The 17,630-nt window shown below is 46.3% G+C and overlaps 1 protein-coding gene across 1 annotated transcript in view; it reads left to right on the forward strand.

The window, feature by feature from the left end:
• Positions 1–17,390, forward strand: part of LOC119954216 (neurabin-2-like) — a 385,075-nt gene extending 367,685 nt beyond the window's left edge. Inside the window, 2 exon segments of the mRNA XM_038779251.1 lie at positions 394–490; positions 15,407–17,390. Coding sequence (XP_038635179.1) covers positions 394–490; positions 15,407–15,460 — 151 coding nt within the window. The 3' untranslated portion in view covers positions 15,461–17,390.
• The last annotated feature ends 240 nt before the right edge of the window (positions 17,391–17,630 follow it).

The raw sequence follows: 17,630 nt of genomic DNA on the forward strand, positions 1-17,630 counted from the left end.
AGGACTAAAAAAATATTTGATGTCTTACATCTGAAAACGTGGGTTTTATTTTGCAGAGCCTCGACTGACTAGGTAATTGTTTACAATTTACGACAAGTATTCCAATTCCGGCAGAATATCAAAAGGAATACAGTATGAACATCTGCTCCGAAAGAGCTTTCAGTCTGCAATGTGTAGATGCACATTTAATGCACTCGGCCCATGGCCCTGGGTGCAGCGTTTGTAGGCAGGGAGTAAATTACCACCTACCCAACAATATCACAAACAGGAGTGCAATATGGACACATTAGAGCTTAGTCCATTGGAGACTTTTTTTTGTAACCCGTTACTTGAATGAAAGCAAATCAGACATTGGCAATCTCAATTTTCTTATTCATTTCGGCATCCTTTTAGGGAAATAGAATTTCTGAAGAAAGAAACGGCTCAAAGGAGAACATTAGAAGAAACTGAAAATTCACATAAAGAAGAGATTGAGAAACTTCAGAGTAAGGTATGGCTGGATTGCTATGAGTAGACTGTTACCAGTGACGTTTGTAACATAATGATAGAAAAGTCTCTGCGAATATATAATTTGTGTACCTTCAATAGAAATTGAGAAATAATGAAAAACCCCTAGTCGACACATTCCGCCCATCACCTGTTGGGGAGACCGGTACGGGAATTGAACCCGCGCTGCTGGCATTGTTCTGCATTACAAGCCAGCTGTTTATCCCACTGTGCTAAACCAGCCCCAGGTATATTATTGTGTACCTCAATATTGAATACCTAAAATAGCACATTTAATAAGTGCGAATTAATCTTAAAATGCTTAAGAACATAAAAATCAGGATCAGGCCCCTCGAACCTGCACCATCATTCGATAAGATCAAGGCTGAATTTCTATATGCATCCAATTGTCCCTTGATTCTCTTCACGCTCAACAATCTATCTATTTCAGTCTTGAAACAAGCTCATGGACTGAGCATCCACAGTGCTCTGGGGTAGAGAATTCCAAAGGTTGTTTGAGTGATCACATTTCTTCTTGCCTCAGACCTAAATGGCTGATCCTTATCCTGAGAGTCTGACTCCTCGCCCTGGACTCTCCAGCCAGCGAGAACAACCTCTTTCCTGGGTGAATCTACTCTGTCAAACCCTTCAAGAATTTTCAATCGTTCAGTGAGATCACCTCTCCTTCCTCTAAACCCCAGGGAACATCATATAAAATTGGCTGAACAATAGGAGGCAAAGAGTAATGGTCAATGGACATTTTTCGGGCCAGACGAAAGTTTGTAGCGATGTTCCCCAGCGGTTTTGGTTGCTTTTCCTAATATGTATTGATGATCTGAGCCGGAATTCTCAGATGTTTGCTGGCGATGGGATTCTCAGGTCCCACGGACTTCCTAACGGTGTGGGGTGGCTTCAATGGGAATTCCCATTGACAGCGGCGGGAGCAGAGAATTCCGCCGCGCCGCCTCCTGCTGCCCAGTAACACGCGGCTGGGAATCCCACCCCTAGGTTAAAACTTGGAAGTATTGTAAACTGTGAGGAGGACAGTGTAGAATTTCCAAAGGATGTAGACAGGGTTTTGGAGTGGACGGGCAGGTGGCAGTTCAATGCGGAGGAGTGTGAGGTGGTGCATTTTGGTAGGAAGAACAAGGAGAGACAATATAAAATCGGGGGTAAATTTTGTAGTGGGGTGCAGGAGCAAAGGGATTGGGATGTTTATGTGCAGGGTCATTGAAGGTGGCAGGCAGATGGAGAGAGTAGTTAATAAAGCATATAGTGTTCTGGGCTTCATTAATAGGAACATAAAGTACAAGAGCAAAGAACCTATACAGGGCACTAGTCAGAGCTTATCTGGAATATTTGTATAGTTCTGGGCACCAGACTAGAGGAAGGATGTGAATGCTTTGGAGAGAGTGCAGAAGAGGTTTACAAGAATGATTCCAGGGCTAAAATACTTAAGTTATGAGGTTACATTGGGGAGGTTGGTGATTATTTTCCTTGGAGAGAAGAAGACGAAGAGGAGATCTAGTGGAGATGTTCAAGATCATGAGGGAGCTGGACAGAGGAGATGGGGAGAAAATGTTCCCGCTCGTAAAAGAATCAAGAACGAGAGAGCACAGATCGAAAGTGATTTGCAAAAGAAGCCAATGTGATGGAAGAGAGAAAAAAAAAATTCACACAGTGAGTGGTTCGGGTCTCGAATGCACTGTCTGGAAGTGTGGTGAAGGCAGGTTCAATGGAGGCATTCAAGAGGACATTAGATGATTACTTGGATAGTAATAATGTGCAGGGGTACAGAAGAAAAGCAGGGGAATGGCACTAAGTTATAATGTGCATTTGAAGAGCTGGTACAAACACGATGACGATGGGCCAAATGGCCTCCTCCTGCCCCATAACAGTTCTGTGAATCAGTCAATATTCACTTCTTCTGCTCAATCTCTCCCCAAGAGGACAGCCCTCCCATCAAAGGGCCATTCACTGGGGTAGAAATTTGTTTTGGGCAGGAGCATATGATGGGTGTTACTGCATTCACTACCTGTTATACGCCCCATTGATATTCAGTTGTATGGCACTGCATGCCAGGACTCGAACATGCACAATCCATCATACCTGAGTTGGATGCTGGCAGCAAAGCTCACTCTTCAACTCATAATGGAAATGAATGAATTTGGGAAAAGATGGCCACTGGAGGGCACCCTTACCTCTGGGATACAATTGCTGTTCCAGCAGCTGTAGGCCTCTTGTTGGCCCCTAGATATTCTATTCACCTCTAATTTACAACAATAGGATATTTAATTACAATTCAAAGGTGCTTCCCTTGATACCCATAGAAAGCACAGGCCGCATTATAAATAGACAACGCAAACAACTAAGTGCAAAGTGTTCACTCGTGTGATGCCGCCTCTGCTGACCAGCACTTTCGGTGGGATTTTCTGGCCAATTCCGCTTGCGGGATTTTCCGGTCCTCCCGAAGTCGACCCGGGCGGCGGGGCAGGCGAGCATGCAAACGCCCGCAGACTTTGACGGGACTGCAAGATCCTGCCGACGCCAATACTGTAGCTCGCTACGTCACACCTTCAGCTCAGGCCGCAGTGTACAGGACCATAAATATTCCACACAATATCAGTGGGAGTGACCCAGATGGATTGTAATATTGTAACACCCTGAATTGATGGAAGCCCCTTGAGTTCTGAAGCAGAATGCTTTCTACCATTGAAAAATGGGGGTCAGTATATATCAGGATTATGCTCTAGATTTGTTCAGGGGGGCTGTGCTCCCAGCAAAGGTTTTGCCATTTCTATGCCAATTTCCATTACACTATCCACATTAATCATTCTCCAGAACAATGGCTTTTAAATGTTCAATGATTTTGAAACTTCACATGGACCTGGGCACAGTGTTTGTGGTACCACTCGGTGACTGTTTGATACACACTAGCGAACAGAATGTTCAGAAGGAGCAAAGCAATTGTGCTCCAGCGATTATACATCTGCAATCTACTGCGGGTGATATTTGCAGATGAGCACTTAATGCATTTGAGTGACATTCTATTTTGGCAGAAGGATCAAACCATTTGAAATAAGTAGTTCAGCAGTTCCAAAAACTAATGCAGGCATGTCACATGAACATATTGGGCGCGATTCTCCGCTCCCCACGCTGGGTGGGAGAATCGCGGGAGGGCCCCCCTGGTGCCCCCCACGATTCTCACACCCCACGTTTGGAAGAATCGGCGCTCGCCTGGTCGCTGCCGTTGTGAAATCGCCGTGAGATGCCCGTTTTGGGGCTTGTCGGGGCCTGGTGGGAAATGAGCACCACGACTGTGCTCGGGAGGGGACAGGCCCACGATCGGTGTCCACCGATCGTCGGGCCGGCGTCTCAATCGGACGCACTATTTCCCTTCCGCCACCCCGCAAGATCAAGCCGCCACGTCTTGCGGGGCGGCTGAGGGGAAAGATGGCCACCGCGCATGCGCGGGTTCGAGCTGTCAGCCGTCGTGACGTCAGCCGCACATGCGTGGGTTGGAGCCGGCCAACCTGCGCATGCGCGGCTGATGTCACATAGACGTCGCCGTCGCGTCACTCTTGCGCGCCGCCTGGCGGCCGAGAGTTACGGAGCGCCGCTCCTAGCCCCGCCGGGAGGGGAGAATAGGGGGCGAGGAGCGGCGTCCGAGGCCGTCGTGAAACTCGGCCGCGTTCACGACGGCCCTCCCGATTTTTCCCGGGAGCAGAGAATTCCACCCATAAAGTAAGCATTGATCCGCTGACTAGGATTTATTGGAAAGGCCTGAGCAGACACCAAAGCCTGTTTCCCTCTGTTCACTGAGTTCATCAGAAAGTTGACATACATAACCTGTGATGCAAATACAGCTTCCAGGATGAGCCAACAGGCAGTGGGCCCGATCTAACCAAATTGGAACTATGTCCCATAGCGAGTGCATTTAGCCACGTGTTTCCTGACACTCGCAGCACCGAGAAACGGCACTCAATGTAAAGCGACTCTGGTTCGATACACAGCCTTAACGGGGAATACGCAGCCATTTTAAAATGGCATCCCAATCTCTTGGGCCCGAGGTGACCCCCCCCCCCCCCCCCTCCGCAGCCCCAACCCGCCTCTAAGGGGGATCCTCAGCCCACCCACACCCCCACTTCAGGTGCACAAGGCACCCCCAGGCCGATCCCAGTCAATACTAAGATGGCGGCTTGGTATCTTGGCAGTGCCAGGTTGGCACCCAGGTGGAACTGCCATGGTGCCAGGCTGGCAGTACCATGGTGCCAACCTGCCCTGAGGACAAGCACCTGGGGTCCTCCCCTGGGAGACTCCCACGAGTGCCGTTCTGTCTGGTCCCCGTTTTTGAGGATTGGTACCGAACGGTGCTCGCCCGAGGTCTCAGAGGCGTAGTGGAGAGATAATGCTTTGGGTAACTCAGGGAACTGTATATTAAAGTGAGACTGCCTGTCTCGCTCTGAGATGCAGATTTCCCAAAAAGTGACCCTGCCCACAATGAGTGGGATTCACATCGCGGCGTCTCGTGAGATCGCGTTAGATCTTGCGAGGCATTGCGAGCCATGTAGATCCCAGGAGCAGGGTCTCCCTGCATCTACCAGCCACATTGCGTCGCAGTGCGCTGACTTTCAGGCACAACGTGGCCTGTAGATTGTGCCCATTATGTCCTTTAATCCTAGCCTTGGTATTGATATGACTGGACCAGCTGCTCATTGTAAACCCAATGTTTTTATCATTATTGGAAAGGTGTGATCACTAGGGAAGGGGTAAATTAAAGGTTTATCGCAAGAACACCAGAGGCAAATTTTACAATCTCCTGTTGGCAGTTTTTGGAGGGGGGTGACTCTTAGATTCTGTGGGTATCCTTCCTCCTGCAACCAACCCGTCCCCAATCCAGAGAGGATTTTTGGGGGCAGGGGGCAAGACCTGGAGCCCGCCTTCACCCCAATTGAGGCACTTAAGCAGCTGTCTGCCTGCCTCCTGACCACAATGTGTAGGTCAGCAGGACAGCCAATGGGGGGCGACAATAACTGATAGATTAACCTGCTCAGGCCTCGGGTGGGAGGGGATGGGTGACGATCGCGGTGGGGGTAGGGGGCACGCCTCAAGTCTATTCTCTGGCAGGTGTTCACTTCTCCCCCCACTTTGTGACCTGGCCCCAGCCCCTCGACCCTCTCCCCCTGGGGCCTCATCTCCTGGCTTCGCTGAGAGACCCCCGACTGAACTGTATCCTGGGATCCCGCCACTTTGTTCTGTCCGACTCGGCGTAGTTCCGGCAATGGCCACCGCCACTCACAGCTGGAGAGATTGGCCGGCACCTCTCTGAGGTAGGACTCCTTCCCCAGGCAGGGGAGACAGCCCCGCCTTCAACCAAATATCGCTGCCCAGAATGGTAAATAACTGCAGAGTGCGCTCGCCACCCATTGTCTTGGTGGCAGGGCAGGAAACCATCCCAACCAAAAAATTCTGCTCAGGAATGGAAGTTGATCATTTAGCGAAGGCTAAGTAGGAATGAACGGAGACTTCAAAATTGTGGATTTTTAAAAAATATGGTAAACAGTGAAAGGTTGGTTCTACTGGTTGCCAAAGCAGTAACTAAATAGTACGGGGTCCAGAAAGCTGCAGGGTGCCTGTCTTGGGATGAACTCAGTGTAATGCTACTGTGTTAATCATGCTAAATAAACAGGGATGTAAATTGTCTATTTCAGGTAACCAACTTGGTTCTTTAACAAAGTTAGTGTTTTTTTGAAGTTTCTAACAACAAAACATACAAAACAAAAGCACGTTCATATTGTACAGTTTGAGGGATTTCTGAAGCTCCTAACAGTATGGCAGAATTTCTCTTGCTCCCCGTGGTTTCAATGCAGTTGGGGTTGGGTTGGGGGGGGGGGGGGGGGGGGGGGGGTGGAGAAGCAGCACAGCTGGGGCTCCAAAAGATTGTTTTTACGCTGGCTAAAATGACAATGGGATGTTCCACTCCCATTCGCCACGGCGGGTCACTGTTCCGCCAGAGACTGGCATGAATCCAATGGGATGCAGGTGAAGGCCCGAGTGGAATTGTGCCCCCACGCCCGATCATCCGCGACGCCAGCAGATAATCGCCCCGGTCTGGAACACAGCTGGAGCAACGTAGCGTGTACATATCGGCGCTTAACTGAAGAAAGCCTGGGGCTGACTTCAGAGTTTAGGATGGAGGCCTCCAGCTACGTGGACTCTGGAGCATGTAACGGGGGAGGGGGGGAAGCATTCACCAGGTGGATCTTCCAGCTTCCGTGTCTTTGAGGAGATGCATCTACCAACCTCAGAGTCTTCCTGGAGGTGCTTCTTCTTTCTTCAGGAGGTGCATCTTCTTTCTTCAGGAGGTCCACCTTCTTTCTTGAGAGTCTTCCTGGAGGCCCATCTTCTATCTTCATCTCTGGGCCAGTTATATCCTGACACCCTTTAAAAATGACACCCGGATGAGGTGGTGGAGAGAGAGCCACCCTGCTGTGTGAAATCCCCCCCATTACATATTTATTGACGCTGGGATCATGAGATAAGGCATGAATTCCCACCAGCCTCTACGGAGGAAGCACTCCCGTACCTGCCCCCGCCACAAGACTTAGTCCTGGACAGAAAATTTGGCCCTATAGCTTCAATTCTCCAACCCACATGCACCATTGGGACGGTTACGTACGTGCTGTATGCTATATATTATAACACCTTTTTGGCCATATGCATCCCAGATCTGGAACCTCGCAAAATCGTTCCTCCAATCTGCCTCAGGCTCAGTCACCCTCTCTATTTCTGAGTTAATGCTTTTGTTATTAACATAGATGGTCTGTCAAATCCAATTCTTCACCCCGACTGTGCAAAAGGAGGCCATTCGGCCCATCGAGTCTGCACCAAACCTCCGAAAGAGCACTCATAACATTGATGCTCAATAACAGTGTCATGTTTCCTGAGGATTTGCAGCTTTTTGATTTGTTTTTAAAAATTACTGTTGAAGAAATCTGTTTTTGCAACAGAATCAACTAATATTGTTGGGGACAAATAAGTATGGCTTTCAGGTTTTAAAAAAGTGTTTAAGTTCGAGGGACTCTGAAAACTACAGACACAGATTTTAAGACTTTGGGCAAGAGATGCAGGTGGAATAGGAGGTAGAGCTTTTTTGTTATAAATTTAGAGCATACAATTAATTTTTTTTCAATTAAGGGGCAATTTAGCATGGCCAATCCACCTCCCTGCACATCTTTGGGTTGTGGAGATGGAATCCATGCAAAGACGGGAGAATGTGAAAACTCCACACGGACAGTGGCCCAGAGCCGGGATCGAACCTGGGACCTCAGCGCCGTGAGGCAGCAGCACTAACCACTGCGCCGCCCTGGTAGAGCTTTTTTTACACAGCAATTGGTAATGACCCGGATCTCACTGTCAAACAAAGGTTGCAGAAGCAGCCACGATCAATCATTTCCGAAGGAAATTGGCGCTTGAAGGAAACAAACTGGCAGGGTACGGTATAAGTTTGCATGGCTGCGATATAGTGCAAGGGTCCAGACTGACTGGTCTGCCTGACCTGGAGCCAGCACCGACTCAGTGGATCGAATCTTTAAGCGATGTAATGATTCTTCATCCTTATATTGAGAGGGTCAAACTGCTTGCAATAATCATTCAGCTAATTCCAAAATATAGTGACCATCTAGCATGTGAAATACAGTCAACCCTCCCAGAATATATCCAGAAGGAGATACGGATCCCACCATTAATATGGAATGGCTAGAGTATAAATCAAAGGGAGGACGATAGGCAAAATATGAAAAATACTTGAACGAAACAAATTTTATATGATATTGTTCATGGATATATATCAACAAAGATGTTTGCATGTGCACACCTGGCATTTCCATGGTTGGTGGAGGCTGCCTTTCTGATTATCCACCATAATTTCAGTGGAGGATCTGCATGGATCCCAGGGAAATAGCTGATTCTGTTTCTTCAGAATGTGGGCTGAGGTAATGGCAGACGTCGGGGTTGGCGGTCCCTCGAAATCGAGGCTGACGCCCGTCAGGCTCAGTGAGTCTTTAGATGGCTGAGGAGCCCAAACCACAGGTTATTTCGCAGTGGGGGCATGTTGTTGCGTGGGGGTGGATTTCGCGGCCCCAGGTTGGCGTCCCTCTCCTTCCTCTGCTGCGATTGTTCTGCCTCGCTGTCCAAGTCGATGGGCCTCCAAGCGGCTTGCGATCGGACCAGGTGGAGCCATGTCCAGCAGCCCACAGCCTTCTCCTTCCAGTGAGTGGTGTTACTGCCTCCGTGCTTAGGGCAACCGTGGGAGTATCATTATATCTTTTCCTTTGGACTCACTTGGAGCATTGGCCAACAGAGAGCAGGGAGAAGAGAACCTGCTGAGCGAGGTGGTTTCTGGGCATCTGGATGCAATGACCCATCCATTGGTTTTGCAGGACCCAGGCTTTGATGCTGGTAAACGTAGCTTCATGAAGGACGCTAGCATTAGTCCAGTGGTCCTCCCATTTGATCCCTAGGATTTGACGCAAGCACCGCTGGTAGAAGCGCTGAAGGATCTTAACACGGCGGTGATAGACAGTGGCTTTGACAAAGAGTCATCGGACTCGAAACGTTAGCTCTTTTCTCTCCCTCCAGATGCTGCCAAACGTGCTTGAGATTTTCCAGCATTTTCTCTTTCGTTTCAGATTCCAGCATCAAGCAGTAATTTGCTTTTATCCAGTTGATGGACAGTCCTGGTTTTGCTACAGTAGAGGAGGGTGGTCAAACCAGAACCCTTGTTGACTTCCAAAGATCACTGTTGTCAAAGAAATGCTGGTGCAGCTTGAAGAAGGCAGGCGCTGGTACAGTTGACACGGTCTGGACTTCCTCATCAATGGTAACCCCTTGGGAAAGGTGGCTACCAAGATATGGCAGACAATCAGGAGAACTCCCACTTGATAAAAATGTATTTCTGCTCTCCAGTATCTGCATTCACTGTGAGGGCCTCAAATCATTCCTCATCTGGTATGCCATCGGCTGGTTTCCAAAAAACAGAAATCTCTTAATTCTGGGAAAATCTGCCTCGCCTCTTTTAATGTTTACAGGAATAGTACCTTTCCCATCTTTCCCTTTGGCACTTGTTCCTTATGCTTATCGAGTGCTTACTTGGTACCAAGCTCTGTGATTTCCATTACGTTATAGCAATATTTATCTGGCATTTCCTTTTGCTGCCCTATATTCCTGAACTGACAACTAATTAGACAGTCTGTGAGTCCTTTGCATGTAAGTTAATTTGAATTGCTAGACTTGATGCATATTTTATTATTGCTTCAGTCTTGGAAACAACACACTGAATTAATTTCTCAGAACCTTTCAATTTCTGTTTAACTTTTCACAGTTGATCTCCTCAAATTTGTCACCCAAGTAATGTGTTTGCTACCAGTACATAATCTTTCAGACTTATCTTTCAATAATTTGGACTATTTAATCACAACCCTTGCGTGGTGTAATATGTGTCTGAACGGTAAGCGATCCGCTCAACCAAGCCCAAATTTGAAATGTAAATGGAATTTTTGATTATTTCTTCCTTTTATGTACCTGTTCTAAATGGAAATAGAATTTGGTACTTTTTAAGAGATTTATGGTCTGACAGAGCTTGACTCCACAAGAGAGGCTGGCAGCGAGTCACATAGCTCTCACTATATCAATCTAGATCTCAGCACAGACCTATGTGCGGTTCCCTGACCTAAAGAGCCGGGCTACTCCAACCTGAAGAGTGCGCATCCCGTGAAAATGCCGGGGTTCTTCCTGGATAACCATTTATGAAGGAGATTGTAGTCTTGAGCTCCGGCTTTTGGAACCTGAGCAGCAGCTGACGTCACTCTGGTACATTCCTGAGTTTGAGGGCTTCATGGATAGCATGGGCGGAATTCTGTGATAATGGGGATGTATCCACATGCTCGTGAGAAAACGGGCATTTTGCAGGGGGATTGCAGGGTCCGGAGTGCTCCTCGCAGCTCCGGCTGCCGATATGAGGCCCTGCACTTCGGGCCGTGGGTCCACGCAACATGGCGGCCCAACACCGCGGATTGATACCCACATCCGACAATATAGACCCCCCCCCCCCCCCCGGGATCGCGCGCGCCCGCTGATCAGTGGCACCCGATCGCAAGCCTAGCTGTCCTGGAGGCCCCCCCCCCCCCCCCCTCCAGTGACTGATCCCCCCGCCCCCCACGAGGGCAGACGCAGACTGAGTCCGCAGCCGCCACTCCGAGCTCACGCCGGGTGAACCATGAGTGAACCACGCTGGCCGTAACTCAGCCAGTTTACGGCGGAGAATCGGCGCGGGCGATTGACGGAGATTCTCCTGTCACCGGAGAATTGCGGGAGCGGCGTCGAACCCGATCGCGGGTCTGACGCCCATTCTCCGCTTCCGTGCCAAGCGAGATAGCGGCGTGGAGGCTGGGAGAATCCCTGCCCATGTTTCTAAATGTTGACACCCTGAAGTTTAAAAGCATTCAGGGAGAGAGTCATACAGCACAGAAAGAGGCTCTTTGGCCCATTGTGTCTGCACTAGCTATCAAGCATTTATCTATTCTGATGGCTTTTTGCGGCATTTGGTTCGAGGCCTTGTAAGCTCTGTTTTTTCAAGTGCTCGTCTAAATGCTTCTTAAATGTGGTGAGGGTTCCCGCCTCCACCACCCTTTCAGGCAGTGAGTTCCAGATTCCCACCACCCTCTGGATGAAAATGTTTTTCCTCAAATTCCCTCTAAATCATCTGCTATTACCTTAAATCTATGCCCCCTGGTTATTGACCCCTCTACTAAGGGGGAGGTTTCTTTCTATCTACCCTATCTATGCCCCTAATAATTTAACACAGCTCATCAGGTCCCCGTCCACCTTCGCTGCTCTTAGGAAAACAATACCAGTCGAGCCAGCCTCTCTTCACTAAGCAACATCCTGGTGAATCCTCTCTGCACCCTTTCTCGTGCAAATCGCATCCTTCCTATCGTGTGGCAACCAGAACTTCACTCAGTACTCTAGGTCTGGCCTGATGAAAGTTCATACAGATCTACCATAACCTCCCTGCTCTTATATTCTATACCTAGTCTAAGAAAGACAACTATCCCATACGCCTTTTTAGTCACCTTATCTTATCTCTGTGCCTTCCAGCCTTCAGGGACCCTTGGACATGCACCCCAAGGTGCCTCTGGTCCTCTGTACATCCTGAGCCCAACCGGAGGCAGGTGACCACCAGACAGTCAGATAGTGAAGGCATTCCCTAAGTGCATCCCACTCTGAATACTGATGAGAGTGATGGTTCACCTGGGGCGTGAACACCCAGCATTCGTGGTCCACACTAGTACCAACTATATGACTAGAACGAAGAATGTGGTTCTGTAGTCAGAATTTAGGGAACTAGGCAGAAAATTAGCACGTGGATCTTCAGAAGTCGTAATCTCCAGATTACTCCCAGTACTGTGTGCATGTGAGTGTAGAAACAGAACAATAAAACAAGTTAATGCTTGACTGGAAAGATAGTGAAGGAGGGAGGGGTATAGATCCTTGGGGCATTGGAACAGGCTCTGGAGGAGATGGAATCTGTCCAGGCCGGACAGATTGCGTTGAAATAGAGTGAGGACTGAGTTTCTTGCGGGTCATTTTGCTAGTGCTGTTGGGAAAAGATTAAACGAATTTGGCAGGAGTGTGGGAACCAGGAGATAACAGAGAGGAATACGAAGTTGTTGGGAGATAGAGATAATAGAATAGAGAACAGTAAGACAAGAGATGGATTAGATTAAGAGAGAAAGTAATAAAGTCAAAATGGGCACATATGGGTATGCATGGAGTGTGGTAAATAAGATTGGTGAGCTACAGGCATAGATTGACATGGCAAATATGAAGTAGGGGCTATGACAGAGACCTGGCTTAAAAAATGGCAGGACTGGGTGAAGCCCACATGTGATACTAAAGGTTATTGTTAATATATTCCTGGATACATGAGCTGCGATTTTCTGGGCCCGTTCGCTGTGGGCGCAAATCTCGTCATGGCCGCTAAACCCCACGAGAGGATCTTAACGGAGGTGTTAACTGAAATTCGCGATTGGGGCACCCTTTAAAACCACGGTGAGAATGGATCTGGGCAACAAAAATAAAAACAAGGTTAAAACTTGGCAGGAGAAACAGTCGCTGAACAGTGGGCTCCCTTCAAAGAAGAGATAGTTTAGCCAGAGCCGACGTGTATTTCCTGGAAAGGGAAAAATAGAACAAACAAATGCAGAGCTGTGTGGATGGCAAAAAGATAGAAATTAAGATGAGGAAGAAAAAGTATGCTTATGACAGACGTCAGATAGGAAATACCATTGAGAACGAGGCTGACATATAAAAGGTTCAGAGGGGAAGTGAAAAAGCAAATAAAAGAAGCAAAGAGGGAGTATGAAAGAGGCTGGCAGCTAACACACAATGGAATCTCAAAGTCTTCCAAGACATATAAATAATAAACGGGTGGTAAAATGAAGAGTAGGGTCAATTTGTGATGAGAAAGGAGATTTATTCATGGAGACAGAGCGAATTGCTGAGGTAGTAAGTGAATATTTTGCATCATTTTTTGCCACGGTAGAAGATTCTACCCAAGCTATGGTGAAAGAGGATGTAGTTCAGACACTTAAAAGGGTTTAAGATTGGTAAGAGGAGGTATTGGATAGGTTATCTGTACTTATGGTTGATAAGGAAGCAGGACCAGGTGAGATGCCTCAAAGGACACTGAGGGAAGTGAGAATGGAAATTGCGGAGACGCTATCATGAGACCTGAGGCTAACCTGGAGACCTGAGGCTAACCTGACCAGACTAACTAGCTTTCGGAGCACTGCTCCTTCCTCAGGATTCACCTGAGGAAGGAGCAGTGCTCCGAAAGCTAGTGTTTGAAACAAACATGTTGAACTTTAACCTGGTGTTGTAAGACTTCTTACTGGGTAGATCTAGGGAATGCATATTAGAGTGAGACTAACTGTCTCATTTTAATTTGCAGAATTGGGCGACACAGTAGCACAGTGGTTAGCACTGTTGCTTCACAGCGCCGGGGGCCCAGGTTCGCTTCCCGGCTCGGGTCACTGTCTGTGCGGAGTCTGCACGTTCTCCCTGTGTCTGCGTGGGTTTCTTACGGGTACTCCGGTTTCCTACCACAAGTCCTGAAAGATGTGCTTGTTAGGAGATTTGCACATTCTGAATTCTCCCTCTGCGTACCCGAACAGACGCCGGAATGTGGTGACTGGGGGATTTTCACAGTAATTTCATTGCAGTGTTAATGTGAGCCTACTTGTGACAATAAAGATTATTATTATTTGTCAGAAAGTGATCCCACCCACAATGGGCCGGATTCACATTGCGACGTCTTGCAATATCCCGTTAGGTCTCGCGAGGCATGGCGAGCCAGGTAGATCCCGGAATTGGGATCTCCCGGCATCGACTGGTCGCATTGCACCGCCTCTCAGTGGAGAGAATGGAGAAAAGATTCACAAGATTGATCCCAAGAACTTCAGTTGTCAAGATAGATTGGAGAAGTTGGGACTGTTTTCATTGAAGAAAAGACGGCTGAGAGGAGGTTTGATAGGTGTATATAAAATCATGGTGTCTGGACAGATAAATGGGGGAAACTGTTTCAACTCGTGCAAGGATGAAGAATGCGAGGGCAGAGATTTAAGTGTTTGGTAAAAGAAGCAAAAGCAAAATGAGAAAAGAATTCTCCACACAGCAAGTGGTTAAGGTCCGGAATGCACTGCCTGAGAGTGTGGTGGAGGCAGGTTCAGCCAAGGCCTTCAAAAGGGAACTAGCCTGACATTTGAAAAGGAAGAATGTGCAAGGTCAGTAGGATAAGATGGGAGGATGTCACTAAGTCAATAGCTTAATCGGAGAGCTGGTGCATACACAATGGGCTGAATGGCCTCCTTCTGTGCAGTAGCCATTCTTTGATTGGGTGAATCGAGTTCTTGGAACAAGGCAAAGGGCGACAGACAATAAACTCGGGGCAACGTATTCACAGAATGTATCAAGTAAACAATTGAGCAAAAATGTTTTGCAGTAGATGACAGTAGCCAAGCTTCTTTCCATCCTTGCTTCTCGAATCGCTGCCCAGACACAGGTGATGTTGTCCTTGGTCCTCGTTGATGACTTCTCTTTCTTAGCTCCTCCTCCTGTGATGCTGTCTGCCCCAAGGTTCCTACTTTCATATCCCCTCAGGGCTGCCGACGTGTGACCTGCGTATCTGATCCCTGAACTACAATAGGCCTGGTCATCTAGTCTAGACTCGCTTGCGCCATTTTTGTGCTGTTTGCTAACTGCGTGACATCAAAAACCAAACTAGCAAGCAGCAGCTCTCTGCTGGAAGCACACCTTTTTCATTCTTAATCCATTAGCTCCCTTGTTACTGTAAACAGTACAATTTAGCATCATACATTCAGGACTTTTCCATGAATAGGTCAAACAATATGTTATTCAGAACAGGGGAATTAACATTTAACAATTTCTCCCACCCATATCTTAGTGGTGAAAAGCTCATTCCAATTTGCTGCAAGACCTGTAATTCTACTGCCATATACAAGGTAATTCACTCAAACTGAATTACGACTGGAGCCATAAGTAACATTTGGGCTCAGATAAATGTTTAAAACCAGGCAGCCTATTGGCCAGCATATGGTCTGATTCAGGAAAAGTGTAGGAACAATTCTTGCAGTATTTATGGTACAGCAATAACAATACTTCAGAAGGACTGCATTGGGTGTGAAGTGCTTTACATCCTGAGGCCATGAAAAGCTGTATATGAATACACATTTTTTTCTAAGTGAAAGGTCATTGGAAAGAACACATCCTTTATGCCTCGAATTACAGTTGTTGGAGCAGCATCACCACATTATCTGTTTCTTTCGTCTTTTTTTTGCAGGTCACAGAACTGGAGACAAGTCTAGAGTCAATGAAAAATTCCAATGCAATTTAGGTGCAAAAATGACTTTCCATCACCTGTACTTTAAACAGAACCTTCATGCAGGAGCAACAGGCTTTGAGAAATGGACATTTATCCTGCTTGTTTCCCGCTGGAAGGTTTGTACGAGTTGCACTCAGTGCAAGGAATTGTGTTGAAGGGAAGTTTTGCATTCTTGTCTTACATATAACAATTTGCCAAGTCACTTTCAAACAGATGGCCAAATCAGAGCTGCTCGGTGAAGTAGGAATGGGCTGCAATGAACTGGTCTGCACTAGGGTTGAACTTGCTCCTCAAGCCACAGAACTAGTAATTTCCCATTCAGTTTATTTAGTTATTAAAAAAAAAATCGAAAGGTTCTAACAAATGAATGTTCCTCCAAGGCATCATCAATACGAAGGTAAATTGCAAGGTTGATGTTAGTTACAAGTCTTTGGTGACCTATTACTTTAAGAATACAAAGTGGTGTAACCTGTTCGGTCATGAGTGACAATGAAACAAGTAAAATCAAAGGCAGGTTAAACCAGTAGTGTATTTTTTTTTCTTGTTGCATCTGTGAATTCGTTTTGCAAATCAGTGTAAACCATAATTATTTTATCTATTCAATTTTTATTAATTTTTGTTCTGTAATGAAAAGCATCATATTAACAATGATTTTTTTTTCACTTCAGTGGTGGTGTTATTTTATATCTACATTGCGTGATGGGACCAGTACCTGTCTTAATGAAGATTGTTATTAGACATATAATTTTTAAAAAATAAACCAAATCTCATTACTTTGTTACTGAACAAGTGAATATGAAGTGGAATTAAACACCTTGTATAGTAAACTTGGAATGTAAAGTTGAATAGTGGTCACTGTAATGGACTAATGAGGTAGGTGTTGGGATACTGAACAAATTGCATTAATGTTATTTGGTTGTTTTTTTTTTAATGTATCTTTCCTTATTCCATGCTTGTCTTGCATCTACCAAGCTTTATCATTCATTCCGATTATTCTTCATTGTGCCATATTTGGTAGATCTTCCCACTTATTGACATTTCATATGTACAGAAGCAAAGATGAGTGTTTGTGTAGATGTATAGCTGAATCCATGTAATTTGTAGTATAAAATGTAAGAAGAACAAAAAAAATGACAGAGCTGCACTGTAAAAAGAAAAAAGGTTGTTACATGGCCAGACCAGTTTCTGGAGCTGTGCATTACAGACGCTAAAGAGTCTGATGTCGTAATTTGAATGCCTTCTCCGCAGGGTGGAGGATGGTAGTGTAAGGAGCATACATATCAAACCATTCCAGCATAGGATATCTTTTAGAACCGTACTTAACTCACTGTACCCATTTATCGTCACAGATTTATGTCCTAGAAAAAAAGACGATCCCCAACTTGCTTGTAATGTGCTAAATATTATGAATGACCACTTGTTTATCAAGGTAAAATGGAGGGGGGGGGGTTGGTACCTCCATAACCAGGGTAAAAACAGATGGCTTGAGTCACTTGTCTCTTCAGAGAGCTTGATAGCATTCAGACGTGTGAAAGGGTCCACCTTTCTGTTTCCTGTTTGTTACCTTAACAGCAAGAGTGAAGATACATGTACACATTTTAAGTAAATTAACACCAGAGTGTGTACATAAGGCGTGGTGTGGAGGTGATTGCTATTTGTATGGAACGCTGTTCCATTTGTACAGCTGCTATATCTGAAATGTTAAACGTATGGGTACCATTCCACCCATTACCAGTACGTCTTGACCCAATCTCAGTACCAGCTCATGTGATATGCGTGACATTTGGCATGCCCACCTTCCAAAGGTATAGGCTGTACATTTAGTATCTTACATTCAGACATTATCTACATGTTGTTAATGCTACCAGATGCGATACCCAACAAGTACTGTACATAGCTGAGTTCTACATTAATTATTGATAATAAAACTGCTCCAGAAAATGCTCAGCATTCAACCGTTTTTTACTCATCTGTGTACTGTATTTGTTCTTTTTGTAGCATGAGGTGATGTCACTGAATGTAACAGCTGTGGTAACAGGAAACTTCTTAGAGGGCTATAAAATTGGAATGACATCTAAACTAAAGTTTTAGTTGACATAGACTGCAGAAATTGTTTCAATCAGTTAAATTTAATTAAGTTAAGTGTTTAATCAGATGACTATTGTAAATAACTAGCTAAAGA

This window comes from Scyliorhinus canicula, chromosome 19 (genome assembly GCF_902713615.1).
Source record: "Scyliorhinus canicula chromosome 19, sScyCan1.1, whole genome shotgun sequence".
Lineage (NCBI taxonomy): Eukaryota > Metazoa > Chordata > Chondrichthyes > Carcharhiniformes > Scyliorhinidae > Scyliorhinus > Scyliorhinus canicula.